Source organism: Erithacus rubecula (genome assembly GCF_903797595.1).
Source record: "Erithacus rubecula genome assembly, chromosome: 21".
Lineage (NCBI taxonomy): Eukaryota > Metazoa > Chordata > Aves > Passeriformes > Muscicapidae > Erithacus > Erithacus rubecula.
In genome coordinates, this window is record NC_136673.1 from 2517840 (window position 1) to 2532573 (window position 14734).

Genomic DNA, 14734 nt, shown 5'->3' on the forward strand with positions numbered 1-14734 from the left:
TGCAATGAAGCAGACTCTGTAAGCATTGCAGAGCAGAGTGGGAGCACTGCAGCCAAACTCTAGAAATTCCCTTGTTTTTGGCAGAATGGAGGCATCCTGCCTGGAGCTGGCCCTGGAAGGAGAGCGCTTGTGCAAGGCTGGGGACTTCAAAGCTGGGGCAGCTTTCTTTGAAGCAGCAGTGCAGGTGGGGACAGAGGACCTGAAGACTCTCAGTGCCATCTACAGCCAGCTGGGCAATGCCTATTTCTACCTGAAGGAGTATTCCAAGGCCTTGCTGTACCACAAACACGACCTTACCCTGGCCAGGTGAGTGTGTCAGCACTGCTTCCTCCTCACCAGACACTGCCCTGAGTGAGGGCAGGATCTGTGGGGTCTGAACCCAGAAATACACATCCAGAACTGCCCTGAGGGTGATTGTCCTGTGGAGAATTTGGGACACACCAAGGATGGGTCAGCACCTTTCAGAGCAGGGAGGTGGAGAAGGGGATGTGGATGTAAGGAGGGTGCCTGGAGCAAGAGCAGGGAAGTGTCCACTTTTGTCCCTGGGTGCTGCCTGAAATGACCTGCAGTCATTAGAACAGCTCTGGAACAGCAAATAGGGACAAGGATCTGCCTTCAGAATTGTGGGAGCCTGTGGGAAGCTCTCCAGCCAGATGTCTGTGCTGGGAAGCTGCAGCTTAAATCTGCCTCCAGCAGCTGGTGAATAAAAATCTCTGAGCTCTTTAACACCTTCATCTTGTAGAACCATTGGGGACAGAATTGGAGAAGCCAAGGCAAGTGGCAACCTTGGGAATACCCTGAAAATACTGGGGCAGTTTGATGAAGCTGTGGTTTGCTGCCAGAGACACCTGGACATTTCTCAGGAGCAGGGAGACAAGGTAATGGTTCCAACAGGAAATATCTCCTGGCTTTAAAAATAACCTGTCTGCAAGTCAGCAAATGTGATCTGGTGAAGGTGGGCTTTGGGAGGAGCTGCTGGGTGAAGCTCTCCCTTCAGACTGCCATCACACATCTTGTGCTGCTGAGAGGGTGAAGATGGGAGAGGAAAATGTGGGCTTGTGGTTCTGAAAGGTGGGAAAGAAAATTTGTGTTTGTGGTTCTGAAAGGTGGGAAAGGAAAATGTGGGCTTGTGGTTCTGATCATTTCTGTCCAGCAGTGGAAAGGTCCATGCTGGGATGTGAAGTGTAATACCTTGCTGTTCTTCCTCCCTTTAGGTGGGTGAAGCCAGAGCTCTCTATAACATAGGGAATGTTTACCATGCAAAGGGGAAGCATTTATCCTGGAACACAGCCCAGGACCCGGGCTACCTGCCTCAGGAAGTCAAGGACACACTACAGAAAGCTTCAGAATATTATGAGTAAGTCCCCAAGCTTATCCAGCCCCTTCTGCAGGGAACAGAGCCACTGACTGAGAATTTGGAGGTTATAATAGATAAGGAATATTTCCCTGAAATGCCAAGCTGTGTTGGCAAATTAATCTCAAGGAAGGTGAGAAAAGATCTCTTCCAAAATCTGAGCTAAAATTCCTGCTGGCATTGGCTTTGTAGGACTCCCTGTGGTTGTGATCGTGCAGTGAAGTGCAGGTCTGTTGGGCAGAGCTGTGTTGGGAAGCTGAGCTCAGCTCCTGTGGCCCCTGCTGCTCTCTGCTGGCCTCGGCGAGGATGGATCCCTGCCTGTCTCCATCCCTGTCACCCAGGGGAACAGTCACTTTGAAGTCCTGGTTCTTCTCAAGGATCTGCACTTTATCTCACTTGTCACAACTTTCCTAAGTCATTTCAAAAACCACTGCCTTGTGCCACACGTTGGCACCAGAATTCTGGGCTCCTGTTTTTCTCCTTGTACCTCAGAGTTCTGCTTTTGTAATGCAGTTTTTAAAATAGGCTTTTAAGGGAAGAGAGTGATAAGATCTCATATCCCTCCCCTCACATCTGAGGATGTGATAATGCCTATAAATAGCTCACCACCCTTTTTCCAAGGAGAGGTGCATGTAGCATAGCCAGGGGTAAATTTGTGCCAATGGTGAGTGCTCCATCATTCTCTGTGGGTGTAAAGGGGGTGAAAACAAGACAGAGAAATGCCAGGAAGCTCCCAGAGCAGAGCATGGCACTGTGGGTCTTGCCTCTGTCCCTGGAGCAGGACAGAGAAACCTTCCTGTGGCCCTGGTGCTGCAGTGAGGTGACCAATTCTGATTGAATTAGTTATGGGGTGGATCAGAGCAGGTGTGTGAGCACAGGTGTGATTCCTGCACAGAGCCACCCACCTGAGGGGACAGAGCAGCAGGACCTGCTCCCCTGGCTTGGCACGAGCTCCCAGGGCTGTCCAGCTCAGGGCACCCTGTCACCTGTGCCCAGGTGCCTGGGAGGGAATTGCTCTCCTCCCTCTCTGTGCCAGTTCCCTCCCCATTCCCTGCAGGCCGTGCCTCATGGATGTTCTGCCCTGCTTTCTTTCAGGAGGAACCTGTCCCTGGTGAAGGAGCTGGGGGACAGAGCTGCACAGGGCCGTGCTTATGGCAACCTTGGCAACACCCAGTACTTGCTGGGCAACTTCAGTGAGGCCATTGCCTTCCACAAGGAGGTAGGAGACACCTCTGCTCCCCTCCTGGGGCTGGGAGCAGCTTTCCTCCTCAGCACAGCCCAGCAAGCACAGGGAGATGATTCCCCAGCTGTTTTCCTCCCTCCTGTGTGAAGCCCAGGCTCTGCCCTGTTGTACCAACTCACACTGAGCAAATCCTGCTCCATCCCCATCAGCACCTCCTGAGCAGCTCGAGGGAAGGGTGCTGTTGGCTTGGAAACCGAGGGAGGTATCCAAGGGCAAATTGCAGCTGGGTCTAGCAAGGTTTTTTTTTTCTGCTCTTAATTTGTCTCAGTCTAGATTTTAATAAATGCAAGCCATGAATTTAATTAAGCTGCTGAAAGAGCTGTTGATCAAGAATAAACTCTGCTTGTAGAACATAACTTTCTGCAAAGCTTTACAACAGAGGTGACAAAGTCCCTGCCCCAGTTCAAATGCAGAGTAGCTGCTGTTGCAGTGTGTGTATCAGTGGAAGGTGGGAACTCACTGCTCCTCTGGTTTTTTAAATTGCTGGGGGATGCAACACTGCCACTTTTCCGGGATGCTGAATTGCAGAAGAGGGAGAGGTTTCCTGCTGGTGGGCAGGCAGGTCCATCCCAGCCTCAGCAGCCCTAAAGGCTGTTGCCAGAGGGCAGGGAGGTGTCCGTGTGTGACTGAGCTGTGTCTCTGCAGCGCCTGGCCATCGCCAAGGAATTTGGGGACAAGGCAGCCGAGCGCAGAGCCTACAGCAACCTGGGCAACGCCCACATCTTCCTGGGCAGGTTCGACGTCTCTGCCGAGTACTACAAGTGAGTGCCAGGCTGGACCCTGCAGATCCTGAGCTGTCCCAGCCCATCCCTCAGCCCCAGGGCTGGGACAGGGACCTGGGCTGGTGGGCTAGGTGATGCAGGGTGTTATTCCCAGGGCCTGCCAGTGACCAGGGCTCTTGGTTCTCTGCAGGAAAACTCTCCAGCTCTCCAGGCAGCTCAAAGACCAAGCAGTAGAAGCCCAGGCTTGCTACAGCCTGGGGAACACATGCACGCTGCTTCAGGACTATGAAAAAGCCATTGAATACCACCTGAGGCACCTGGTGATAGCACAGGAGCTGGGAGACAGGTAAGGGAGTGCCTCAGGTGAGGGTGATGAGCCCTGACCCTTCTCTGACCTGCTGTTCTCTCTTGCTGGGGTTAAGCACCAGTGGTGTGTGCTTCAAACTCATTAGAAATGTCTGTGCAGCCACCCCTCAGCCCAATTGTCTGTCAGAAACAGAACCTGATTCACCTTTCTGGTGTCATTCAAACCTGGAGGTTGTGCCCTCGGTGCTGTGTCTGTGTGGGCTGAGTGGGATTCCTAATGAGAGGTACTTGAAGAAAATGCATCGTGCTCAGTGCTTTGCCAGTGGCTGCTGCTGTGTTATCCCAGGAGGGCCTCTCAAGAGCTCCCTTATATTCACAGAATTTTCCTTAAAAAGGAAATGTATTTTCCTTAAAAGCTGCATGTTTAGGGCACACGAGATGTGCCACTTTGCCCTGTTGCTCTGGGTTGATGCTGGAATCCTCCATGCACAAATGATGTTTCATGGAGATGATGTATCTTGTTTCTTGGTCTTGCTCCTCATTATTTAGGAGGCTTCACCTTCTAATTTTTCATAAATTTAAGTTTGGTTTTTTTTGAGAAGTTGGTTCCTTTTTCCTGTCTATTCTGATCCTGAGCCCTCTTGCAGCTGAAGTGGCTCTGCAGCCAGCTCGTTGTGCTGAATTCCCTTGGAGCTGGGTGTCCTCCACTAGATGGAGCAGGGACATCAGGCTGGGAGAGCTGTGCCAGCACCCGGGCAGCCTCTGCTCAGGGCAGGTACAATCCCCCAAGGGTGAATCATGCTGTGGGGGTGCAGCCTGTGGGCTCCTGCATCTCTGGGAACACACCCTGTGAGCACAAGGTATTCAGCAGGGTGACAAGAAAAACGTTGAAATGCTGATCAACCCGCCCAAACCTCTGAAAAGGGAGTTGCAGTCATGCTGAACCTCCCCCTGCGCCCCCAGGTGCTTTTTTTATCCCTTCTCCCCCCACATCTGCTCGTTGCAGAGCTGAGCAGGCTCTGGGGAGCAGGAGGCTCCTGCAAACAGCTGCTGAAGCTGGAGGGGCCAGGCTGGGGTCTGGGCTCCACATTCCCCTGCTTTCCCTGGCTCCTGGAAAGCAGCAGCAGTGCTCTGGAGACCTGGTGGAAATGTCCCTGTGCTCTCTGGCTGCAGGTTCCTCTCCTGGTGCTGCAGTGCTGGGGCTCAGCTGCAGCTGGTGCCTGCCTGTTCTCCCCTTGCCATTTTCTTGCTGGTTTAGCTCTGGGCTGCTGATGAGCCAGAGCTGGATGTTGCATCTTCTCTGCAGCTCTGCTTGTGTGAGGTGCAAGCTGGGCAGGAGCTCTGGCTTCTCTTGGGCTGGTGCTCACCAGTGAAGCCAAACCATGCTGGCCTTTGCTGCAATGCTAAAATGTTGTCCCTGTGGGTCCAGTCCTGCTCCCCAGGCTGTTCATCCCCAGCTCTTGCTGAGCTCAGTGTAAGAAGAGTTTAAGCTGTCCAGCACACTTCATTTTCCAACCTTTGTGGAGGTGGAAGCAGAGCAAGGAGCCTCCAAAAGGCCCTTGCTGGGCATTGCCCAGCATTTCTGTGGTTTGACAGTCTCCTGTTGTGCAGGGTGGGAGAAGGAAGAGCCTGCTGGAGTCTAGGAAATGCCTACGTGTCCCTGGGGAGCCATGAGCAGGCTTTGCACTTTGCAAGGAAACATCTGGAAATCTCCCAAGAGGTAAGAGAAGCTGGTGCAAATCAGAGGGAACCTGTGACCCCTGGTGAGAGCAAGACTATTTTATGCCAATAAGGGCATTAATGCAGTTACCTTGCTCTCCCTGCTCTGGGAAACCCTTTTGTTTCAGTTGTGTTCTTAGGAACTGCAGAGCTTGGCTGGAAACTCTTTTGATGGGAGGCTCCCATCCTTCCCCTTAATGACAGCAAATGTGTGAGCTGTACTTTGCTCTTAGCCAATGTTCTGGGTGAGAAAGGACCTGGGGCTTGTCCCAGGTGTTGTGCACCCAGCAGGTGTGAAGGCACTCAGGTTCCTCTTGGTCTCCAGTCTGTCAGATCCCCCTTTGCTGAGCACAGGGAGGTTCCAGCTGAGCTGGAGCTGCAGTGTCCTGATGCAGGGGATGCTGTCCCTGGCTGCACCAGCCCTGTGCCACAGCCACTCCCTTTGGGCTGTCCTGTCTGCAGCTCCTCTGGTTCCACCTTGGCCTTGCCCAGCTCTCTGCAGCTTTCCCGCTGTTCTCAGAAGTGCAGAAAGCCAGAATTCCATTGTTTGCTCTTTTCAGTGTGTTGAGGAAATCGGCTGTGGCCTCTTTAGTCTTCCCCAGATGAAGAAATTGCCCTCTTGAAGCACTAATTGAAATCACCATATGTAAGTCTGCTGGGTGTTCTCCTGCCTGTTATTAGGTTGGCTAAATCTCAGAGTAGGGCTGACACAGCAGCCTAATTACAGATTTAATTATACTTATCAGACACACAGAAGAAACACTGTTCTTTGGCCTTGTACATTTTAGGACAGATTAACTCTCCCAGCTCTGCTCAGGCTGGGGCTGAGTCCTCAGAGCCAGACATCAGCTGAGGGGCCATGGGAGGATCAGCACTGGTGGTCCTGGGCCTTTGGGGTGGAAGGGAGACCCAGCAGGGTGGGGGTTCCCAGTGCTGTCATTCCAGCTGTGTCAGGAGTGGGTTCCTCAGGTGGCAGGTGGCTGATGAAGTCCCCCCACCATGAATTATGGAGCAGTGCAGAGATTGGCCTTTTGACAAGCAGCAGGATTTTGGCCAGGAGAAACCTTGTGGAATTCAGCCTTTTCACACTGATGTTCATAACTCACTTCCCATCACCTTCTTCCCAATAAAAATCTAATGGTGGCATTTGAATCCAAATGAAACCAGCTCAGGGTACCCACACTGGAAGCTGCTGCAGTTTGATCAGAGGTTACTCACAAAATCCCACTGGAATAAAGGATATGTACCTAAAAACCTTGGAAGCTGCCCCTGGTGCTCTAGGACACTGCTCTGGAGTACTTCTGTCATCTCAGAGTGCAGCTCCTGGGAGGCTGAGGGCACAAAGGAGGGCTCTGCTGTCGTGTGTGTGGCACGTCCTGCTCAGGGTCATTGTCCTGTCCTTCTGTTCCTGGTTATTAATGAGGCTTTGGAGATGATCTGAAATGAGTGGAAGTCAGGGAAGCACTTAGTAATTGAGCATCAAGGGCTGTAAGACCTAACATGGACGTAGTAATTTCTCTGGAGATGATGTCAACAGCAAATCTCCTGTAATTGGCAGGGGGATTTGTGCCTGGTGATAAGCCCTTTGATCTGCCTCCCTTTACTGGTGCTTGGGGCTTTGTCATAAATAATGTGGGGATTTATGGTTTTGTTCCATGCTGCAGTCTGTGGCAGGGCACACAAAAGAGCAGTTGCCAGGCATTTAGCAGGAGTCAGGCCCCTCCAGGGGGACAGCCAAGGTCTTCCTCTGTCACACAGGCTGCTCTTCCTCTGAAGATCAGAGGTGACCTCTGTGTCTGCCTCTGATGTGCAGCACAGCCATTCTCTGGTTTGGTTAAACACTGAGGAGGATCCACTGTTGTGTCCTACAGCTCCTCATTTTAAGCAGCAGGAGCTGTTGGACAGATCTCTTCCCAAACATCTAACATCAGCTTCCTTGGCCTCAGGCCAGTGAGAGGTGGGAATTGGGAAAAATGTGTACTTTTAAAAGATGTTGTTTGGAGTGTTGTGTGGGTAGATCACCAGGAACAACTCGAAGTTGTATGGCTGTGAGCCAGCAGAGAAGGGTTTTGGGGGCCCTGCTGTGACAGTGCCCACGTGCTGGTGCAGTGTGGTGTCTGGAGCTCAGTAACTCTGGAACCCTTGGGCTGGAGCTGCAAGGCTGCTGTGAGCCCTGTGTGCTGCAGGACAGCCCAGACCTGCACATTCAGGCTCAGTTCCTTGCACTGAGCTGCGTTTGGAGGTGCAGCACAGCAAGCACAGCCCCTCTCCCAAATTACCCCTGGGGAAGGAATAGTCCTGGACAGCTGTGTGCTGTCCCCAAGCTCTCTTTTGGCTGTCTCTGTGCTGGTTTTGGGGTGGCACTGGCAGACCCTTGTCTGGGGGCTGTTTGCTGGGAGCTCCCCATGCCTTTAACCACAGCCCTGTTGGTTTTTCCTGCTGCAGATTGGGGACAGGAGTGGGGAGCTGGCAGCACAGCTGAACATGGCCCAGCTCAGGGCAGCCCTTGGCTTGAGCCCTGGTGATGAGGACGGGGCTGCAGCTCATCCCTACTCTGGCTATGAGGCACAAGGTGAGTTCCTGGCATTTTGGTGGCATTGGGAATTCTTGGGAATGCTGTGGTGTGGGGAGGGGAAGGCACATAGATAGGAAATACAAATACAGAGCAGAACCAGGCTGTGCAGTGCCCTCACCACCACTCACCACAAAGGGCCCTGGGATGTGTTTGCTCTGTGCTTTCCACAAGCTGCAAAGGCAGGAAAGGATCCCCCAAAAAGGGAACAGAAGAGGTTAATGGAATTAATCTTCATTGGGAATGAAATTCCACATGCTGTGCAGCAGAACAGCTTTTGTATCTTTTAAAGCTCTGCAGGGCTCTTTTCTCTGATTTGACTGATACCTGAGGCTTTCAGGAGTGGCTGGGAGGGATTTTTGGCTGCTCTTGTTCTGATGAGCACCCAGAACAAGTCCAGGGCATGGACTAGAGGCAGGTTGGGACCCTCAGCACTGGCTGGGTGACACCTCACCCTTGGAGCACCTGCAGCAATGCTGGGCATGGAAATAAGGTGTGGTTTGGTGACAGCAGCCAGAGTGGCTTTGCTGGGCCCTGGGTCACTCTGCCTGTGCTGCCAGGGTAGCACACAGCCCACCACAGTGCTGCCAGCCTCAGCCTGGCACTGTCCTGGAGCTGCAGCATGGGTGGGTGCCTGGCATGGGCACTTCCAGCTGGGGAAGGTTTATTAATTCACACAAACAGCATCCCAGGGGGTGTCCACTGATGAAATCTGACCTTGCATGTCCTGCTCTGCCCCACTGGAGCTCAGCTGCTGCCTCAAGTGCTGTGGGGGCCACAGCAGCTTCCCCAGGCTCCCTCTGCACTCCAGCTCCACTGTGTAACTCATTCCTGGCATCCCCTCAGAGGCCTCCTGTTGGCAGGTTGCTTTGTTGGGGAAGGGGAAATGAACTTCAGCATTGGTGCTGTGTCTGGGTCAGAGGGAAGTGTGGATGTGGCCCATGGGCTGCACATCATCCAGATGTGCTGTGTTAACATCTGGAGCCAGCAGTGATGTTCCTGCTGTGTGCCAGAGCTGTGCAGGTCTGTGTGTGTGAGATCCCTGGAGGGTGGGAAGGGGCTGAGCAGCTGCAGTCACAGCTCTGGAGGTTGCAGTGACCTCGTTAATCCATGGAGCTCACATTCCCAAGGCTGGAGCTGTTTGTTGAGAGAAGGACAAAGTGTTCTTGGGAGGAACATCAGCAAACAACTGGGATTTGCAGTGCAGGCAGAGAAGGATCTTGGAGAGCAGGGTTTCCCCTCCCCAGCTCCTGGGAATCTGCTGGGGAGGTAAAAAAACAGCTCTGTGTAGGGCAGGGAGGGAGTGTGAGATCCCACCTGGCTGAGGTCTCAGAGCTTTACAGGTCCTGTCACAAGGAGATGTGCAGGGGAGTCTGACTCCCTGATTGCTCCTTAGCTTTTATCCTGGCTTCAGCTCTCTAATCCTGCACTTCAGTGGAGGATGAGAGGCCACCAATATGTCTCTGAGCCCTTGAGGGGAGATGTATTTAATGACTGCCAGAAATTTTGGTACCCTCCTGTGCACCTATTAAATGATTAGAAGAGCATAATTATTTATATTATTAATAGCAGCAATTTGCAGCCAGAGGAACATCTGTTTCTGTAATAGGAAGCAGGTGAGAGAGTTGAGATTGAAGTTGGCTTCTGAACCAGCCATGCCTTTTTGATGTTGACAAATCTCATGGTGAGGAGAGCTTTACTTTTTTCTTTTTTCCATTCAGATTCTTTTTCCTGCTTAAGGTTAGAAAATGGCTGCATATTCCTGAGGGTGCTGAAATTCTCTGATTAGGCAAATATGATAAAAAACATCAGTTTCATTGAGCAGGTACAGGAAAGCTTCCAGGCAGAGGCTGAGCCAGATTTTCACTGTGATGTCCTTCAGAGGTTACTTCTGCTTTTAGGGCTGGGGCACTGCCCTTCCCTGGGCTCTGGGGGTGGAAGGAGTGCCTGATGTTTCCCTCTGCTGTTCTGGCTCCCCTTGCTGAGCTCCTCATTATTTTAATTAATATTCTGAGAGTATTTGGATGTCAGAAGACAAAGCTGGAGGCCAGGGAAGTGGGGCAGTGCTGCAGAAGTCTTGTGAAAGCAGCGACCTTGTTGGGAAAGGCAAACACAGAGAGCTTAAAGCAACAAACTGGAGGAAGCTGGAGAGGAGCTGGAACATGAAGTAAATAAACAGGGGCTGGGTTTGCTTCTCCAAACAACCAAAAATGTGGCCCTGAATAAATCTTCTCTTTCACACACTGCAAGCTAAGAGTTGAGTACTGGCAGGCATTGCCTTTGGAGAGAAGTGAAGGACTTTTCAGTGGCTGCATGGGGTTGTTTTTAGGGGTGAAGGCAGCACTGGGAGATGCTGGGGAGCACAGACAGCTCTGGTGCCCTTTGCAGATGAGTTGATTTGGGCTGAAGCTGCAGCATCAGCTCTGTGAGGAGCTGCCCCTCCCTGGCCCCAGCCTGGAGGCAGCACCTGGGTGGGGGAATCAGGCCTGGGGGTGCTGCCCTGATCCCCTGGGGGTGTGGGATGGGAGCACAGGACAGGGATCACCCAGGGGATGGAGGCAGAGAGGAGCCCTGGCCACCCTCTGTGCCTCTCCAGTGCGAGCTGACTCTGGGCTGCTTTTCTCCTGCTTGTGACAGCTCATCAGCCTCAGCCATCACCTGCTGGCAGCAGCAGTGTCAGGAGACACGAAGCAACCTCTGCTGGCAGCTGGGGGTGGGTGTGAGGGCTGCAGGAGCTGCAGGAGGCGTTGGCAGGGGGAGCTGCCAGAGCTGGAGCAGTGTCTGTGCTGTTTGCAGAGCACAGCACCACTGCCCTGCTGGCCTTGCCTCTGGGGCAGGGGGGGACTCAGCCCTGAGCCTGACTGGGAACAAACCCAGTGGAGAAACTGCAATCCTGGAGTACAAAACTGAGTAATTGCTGTGATGTTCAGCATGTCTTGATTTAGTTTCCCCCCACATGTGCCATGGGCATCAGCTTTTCTCTAACCAAGGCTGGAATAAAGTTATTTGCAAATAAAGCTTTGGCAATTTGGGTCAAAGAATGAGCCTGATTTGCCCCTTCTGCTCATCTCCTGCTGAGAAATTGTAGGCACGAGGCTGCTCTGCTTGTTTGGTGCTCCAGAGGCTCCATGCTGGGAATGCTCATCCCTGAGTGAGGCAGCCCAGCTTCAGGTTGTGTTGGGCACAAAGCCCCACTCCTTCCTGAGCCCTGCTCAGCTCTGGGGGGCTTTGGCTGTGGGGCTCTGCATCCTCTTGCAGTTTTGAGCTCATCTCTTCACAGGAATCTTTGAACCCTTGGATCAATCAGACTGGAATAGAAGAAATCTGCTTTTATGTTTCCCAGCCTGTTTGTTTTTGTTTGTTTGCTTGCTTTAAATATCTTTGAAGTACCTAAAAAGTGTTTAGGGCTGATGAAAGAGGCAGGATTGACCATCCCTCTGCTGATGCAGTTGGGGAGGTGGTGATGCTACCCAGGGACAGGGATGTTCCTTCCCTGTGGTTTGCTCAGTCTTCCTGCAGAAAACTGTCAGCTGGGAGATGTGGCAGTGTGAGAGCAGCATCTTGCTGACAGTGGGCCAGCCCTGCTCCCTCAGGCTGTGATTTCACTGTCTGGGGAGCATTTGCCTTCCCTCAGGCAGAGTCAGGGTCACATCCCCAGCATGGAACCTGCCCTGTGTCCTTACAGCAATTGAAAGTGTTTAATGTTAAATATCCTCAGCTCTATTTGATTTTTCCCAGGAGCTGATGAGCTGCAGCTCAGCCTTTTTTTTTTTTTTCATAGTGAAAATCAAAGCCTGAGGCTGTGCTGGTTAATTGTAGCTGCTGAGGCTGGGGGTGATGGATGAGGTGCTGGAGAAGCAGAGAGGCTTTTGGCCAAGGGGAAGGAAAGGACTGGTGGCCTGGTGGCTTTGTTGTGCTGCAGCAGGTGCTCAGAGAGAGAGCTGGGGCAAATATTCTCATGTGCCTGCAGGAAGGTGTCCAAAAATCCTGTCTGTGGTGGCTGAGCAGGGCAGGAAGGACAGGAGAGCTGGAGGAGGGATTTGGAGTTGAAGGTTCAGGACTTCTCAAAGATGCCTCTTCTTTATAATGAGTTTTTTCTAAATCCTCTGCTGTTACAGCTGTTAAATCATTCCAGCAGCACTGATGGGGGGATGAATCTCTGAGTCACTTGGATTTTAAACTCAGTAATTCAGCACTCACTTCAGACTGCCCCAGTGTTGGCTTTAGGAAGTTTTAAAATACTCTTCCCAAGTATTTAATGTTCCTCTCTCATCTTGCTGTGTACATGAGCCTTCTTCCCAGCATCAGTGAAAACACAGCAGGAGTTCTTGGCTCACAGCAGAGGAAATGCTCCAGGACTGGAGAAGATGATGTTGTGCTACTGAAATTTGTTTTATCTTGATGCCAAAGGAGATGGCAGGTGCTGGAAAAGAGGATGAGGAGCAGGCCAGCTCCTGAAGCCTGTGGCAGAGAAGGCACAACGTGGCTTGTGGCAAAGCCATCCATTCAATCAAGATTAAATCTCTTCTTGTGGGAAGGGAGAATTTTTTGAAATCACTGGTTCTGGGCAGGCTGAAGTTCCCTTTGGCTGCAGTTGCAGACTCCAGCAGCACTCCCAGCCCTGCTGTGCTGTCTGCACCTTCCCCAGACAGTTTCCCTTGGTATTTGCTGAGTAGGAAATGCCACAGCTGTGTGCTGCTCTGTCCAACAGCCTTTAGGAACAAGGTTCCTCTGCCTGCTGTACCTTTTATGCAGCACAGAGCAAGAAAAGAGGAGGAAGTTCTCTTTTCTTGCCCAGCTAGAATTTTTTTTTTTTCTCCGATAACTTTCTGTATGGATGACCACTGCTGTGGCATTTCTCTGAGCAGAGCAAGGCCAGACCCTCAGCAGTCCCTGTAATCTCTTGAGTGACCTCAGGACCATCCTCCTTCCCTGCACAGCCAGCCTTGGCTTAGCAAAAACAGCTGGCAGAGCTCAGGATCCCAGTCCAGCATGGTCCAGGAGCTGCTGAGAGCTGGTGGCTGATCAGAGGAGGGATCAAGCACATTCTCTTTTTTAAGAGATTTTACTCTGGGTGCTTGATGTGCTAAGCTGACACGTGGTTGCTCCTTCTCTGCCCTCCCCGAGTCAGTCTGGAGGACAAACCCCTGTCCTTGGGCTTGTCTGGCTGCTGGAGATGTTGCCCCTGTTAATTATTGTGTGTCACTTTCTAGCTAAACTCTGGTTTTGATCTCTGCTCGTTCAACACGAGTCGATAGAGGATGGTGGGAGGTCATGAGACTCTGCTGTGTCCTGGCAGGGAAAATCCTGCCCTTGGAAGCCAGGCAGGTGTTGCTGCCAAGTCCATCACACTCCTCTTGAATCAGCCCTGGGGCTGTGAGCCTCCTCCCTGCCTGCTCCACCCCGCTCAGGTTATCTCCCAAAAGATCCTTCTGTCCCCACAACTGTTCTCTCTGAAGCAGATTATTGCCTGGGGGTTCATGGTTACAGGAGGCTGTGCCTGACATGGCCCAGCCTTCCCACAGCCTCCAGGGCTTGTGTTTGCCAACTGTTTCAGGGTTGGGTGCTCAGTGTTTGCTGCAAATACCCCTCCTAAATATTTCATTCTTTGACCCAAATTGCCGATGTTTTGTTTGCAAATCACCCTTGGTTAGAGAAAAGCTAATTCATGTTGCACATTTGGGGGAAAACTGAAATCAAAGCAATTACTCAGAGTTGTAAGGCTACAAATAAGATCCCATTGTGCTCCAGGACTGCAGTAGCTCCCTTGTGCCATTTCTGCCTTCGAGGAGGACTCTCTTTCCAGGTTTTAACTCTTCAGTGAAGGTGAGGGCTCTTTGGCCAGTGATGCTGAGCATCTCCTGTTCCTCTCCCCATCTGAGAGCCCCTGTGGCAGCTGCTCACCCTGAGTGCAGTCAGCAAACACCTTGGGGCTCTGGGTGCTGTCTGCATGTGCAGCATTGCTGTTATTTCTGATATTTTCAGCTCACTGCTCAGCTGTCAGACTGGGTTGTGGAGATGCAGAACTCGGGTGACACGAGCACAGAGCATCTTGAGGCAAAGGGAGCTTCTCTTTATTGCCACGTATTGTGTGCAGCTTTTTTAAAGGAGCCACACAGGAGAAAGCTGCAGGATTCTTGTTCTGGAGCAGGGATTTGTTGTGCTCAGGGCCTGTTGGGAGGCTGAGATTTCCTTGTGCTCTGGATCATTGCCTCCCAGCAGAGCAGGGATCATTCCTGTCCTGTGGTTCCCAATCCCGGAAGGAGCCAGAGCTGTTGGGATTCCCTGGTCCTTCCCTGCCTGCAGGACTGGGGTGAGCAGATGGTCCTGCCCATGGGTGGGCACACAGCAGCTTGGCACCAGCATTTTATGGCCCAATCATTGTAAATAACTGATACTATTTGCTTTCTCTATTTAGAGAAAAGTATTGTTCTACCCCAGTAGCAACTGGGAAAACAAATGCCACCATTTATCAGGCAAGTGCTGACAATAATAGAGGTCAAGTGGATTTATAGTGCCAGAACCCATTATGTGTTTGAAGACTAATTAAAGCCTTAAATGAGATGCTTGTCCTACTGGAGGTTGCTTTTTTTTTTCTTTTTTTTTTTTTCTCCCCATTCTTTCTTTTCCTGCTGCTGTGCTTGTTTTCCCCCTCCCCCTTCCCTTTTAGGAGCTTTGCTGTAATAATGGAGCACGAGGCTGACAGAGCTCCCCTGATTAGATGTCAGCAGTGTGTGATTTGAGCTGCTCCACGAGCACTGGGAGCACTGGACCGTATCTCCACTGTCACTTCAGGGCTGGCAAGGGTTTCCAGACCA

General features: G+C 51.8%; 1 protein-coding gene across 2 annotated transcripts in view; it reads left to right on the forward strand.

Moving 5' to 3' along the window:
• Positions 1–14734, forward strand: part of GPSM1 (G protein signaling modulator 1) — a 61304-nt gene that overhangs the window by 20107 nt on the left and 26463 nt on the right. For both annotated transcript variants that reach the window (XM_079324536.1, XM_079324537.1), the window contains exons 2-9: positions 85–306; positions 743–878; positions 1215–1357; positions 2450–2573; positions 3243–3358; positions 3510–3665; positions 5237–5345; positions 7790–7916. In XM_079324536.1, the coding sequence (XP_079180662.1) occupies positions 85–306; positions 743–878; positions 1215–1357; positions 2450–2573; positions 3243–3358; positions 3510–3665; positions 5237–5345; positions 7790–7916 (1133 nt within the window). The remainder of the gene's footprint in view (positions 1–84; positions 307–742; positions 879–1214; positions 1358–2449; positions 2574–3242; positions 3359–3509; positions 3666–5236; positions 5346–7789; positions 7917–14734) is intronic.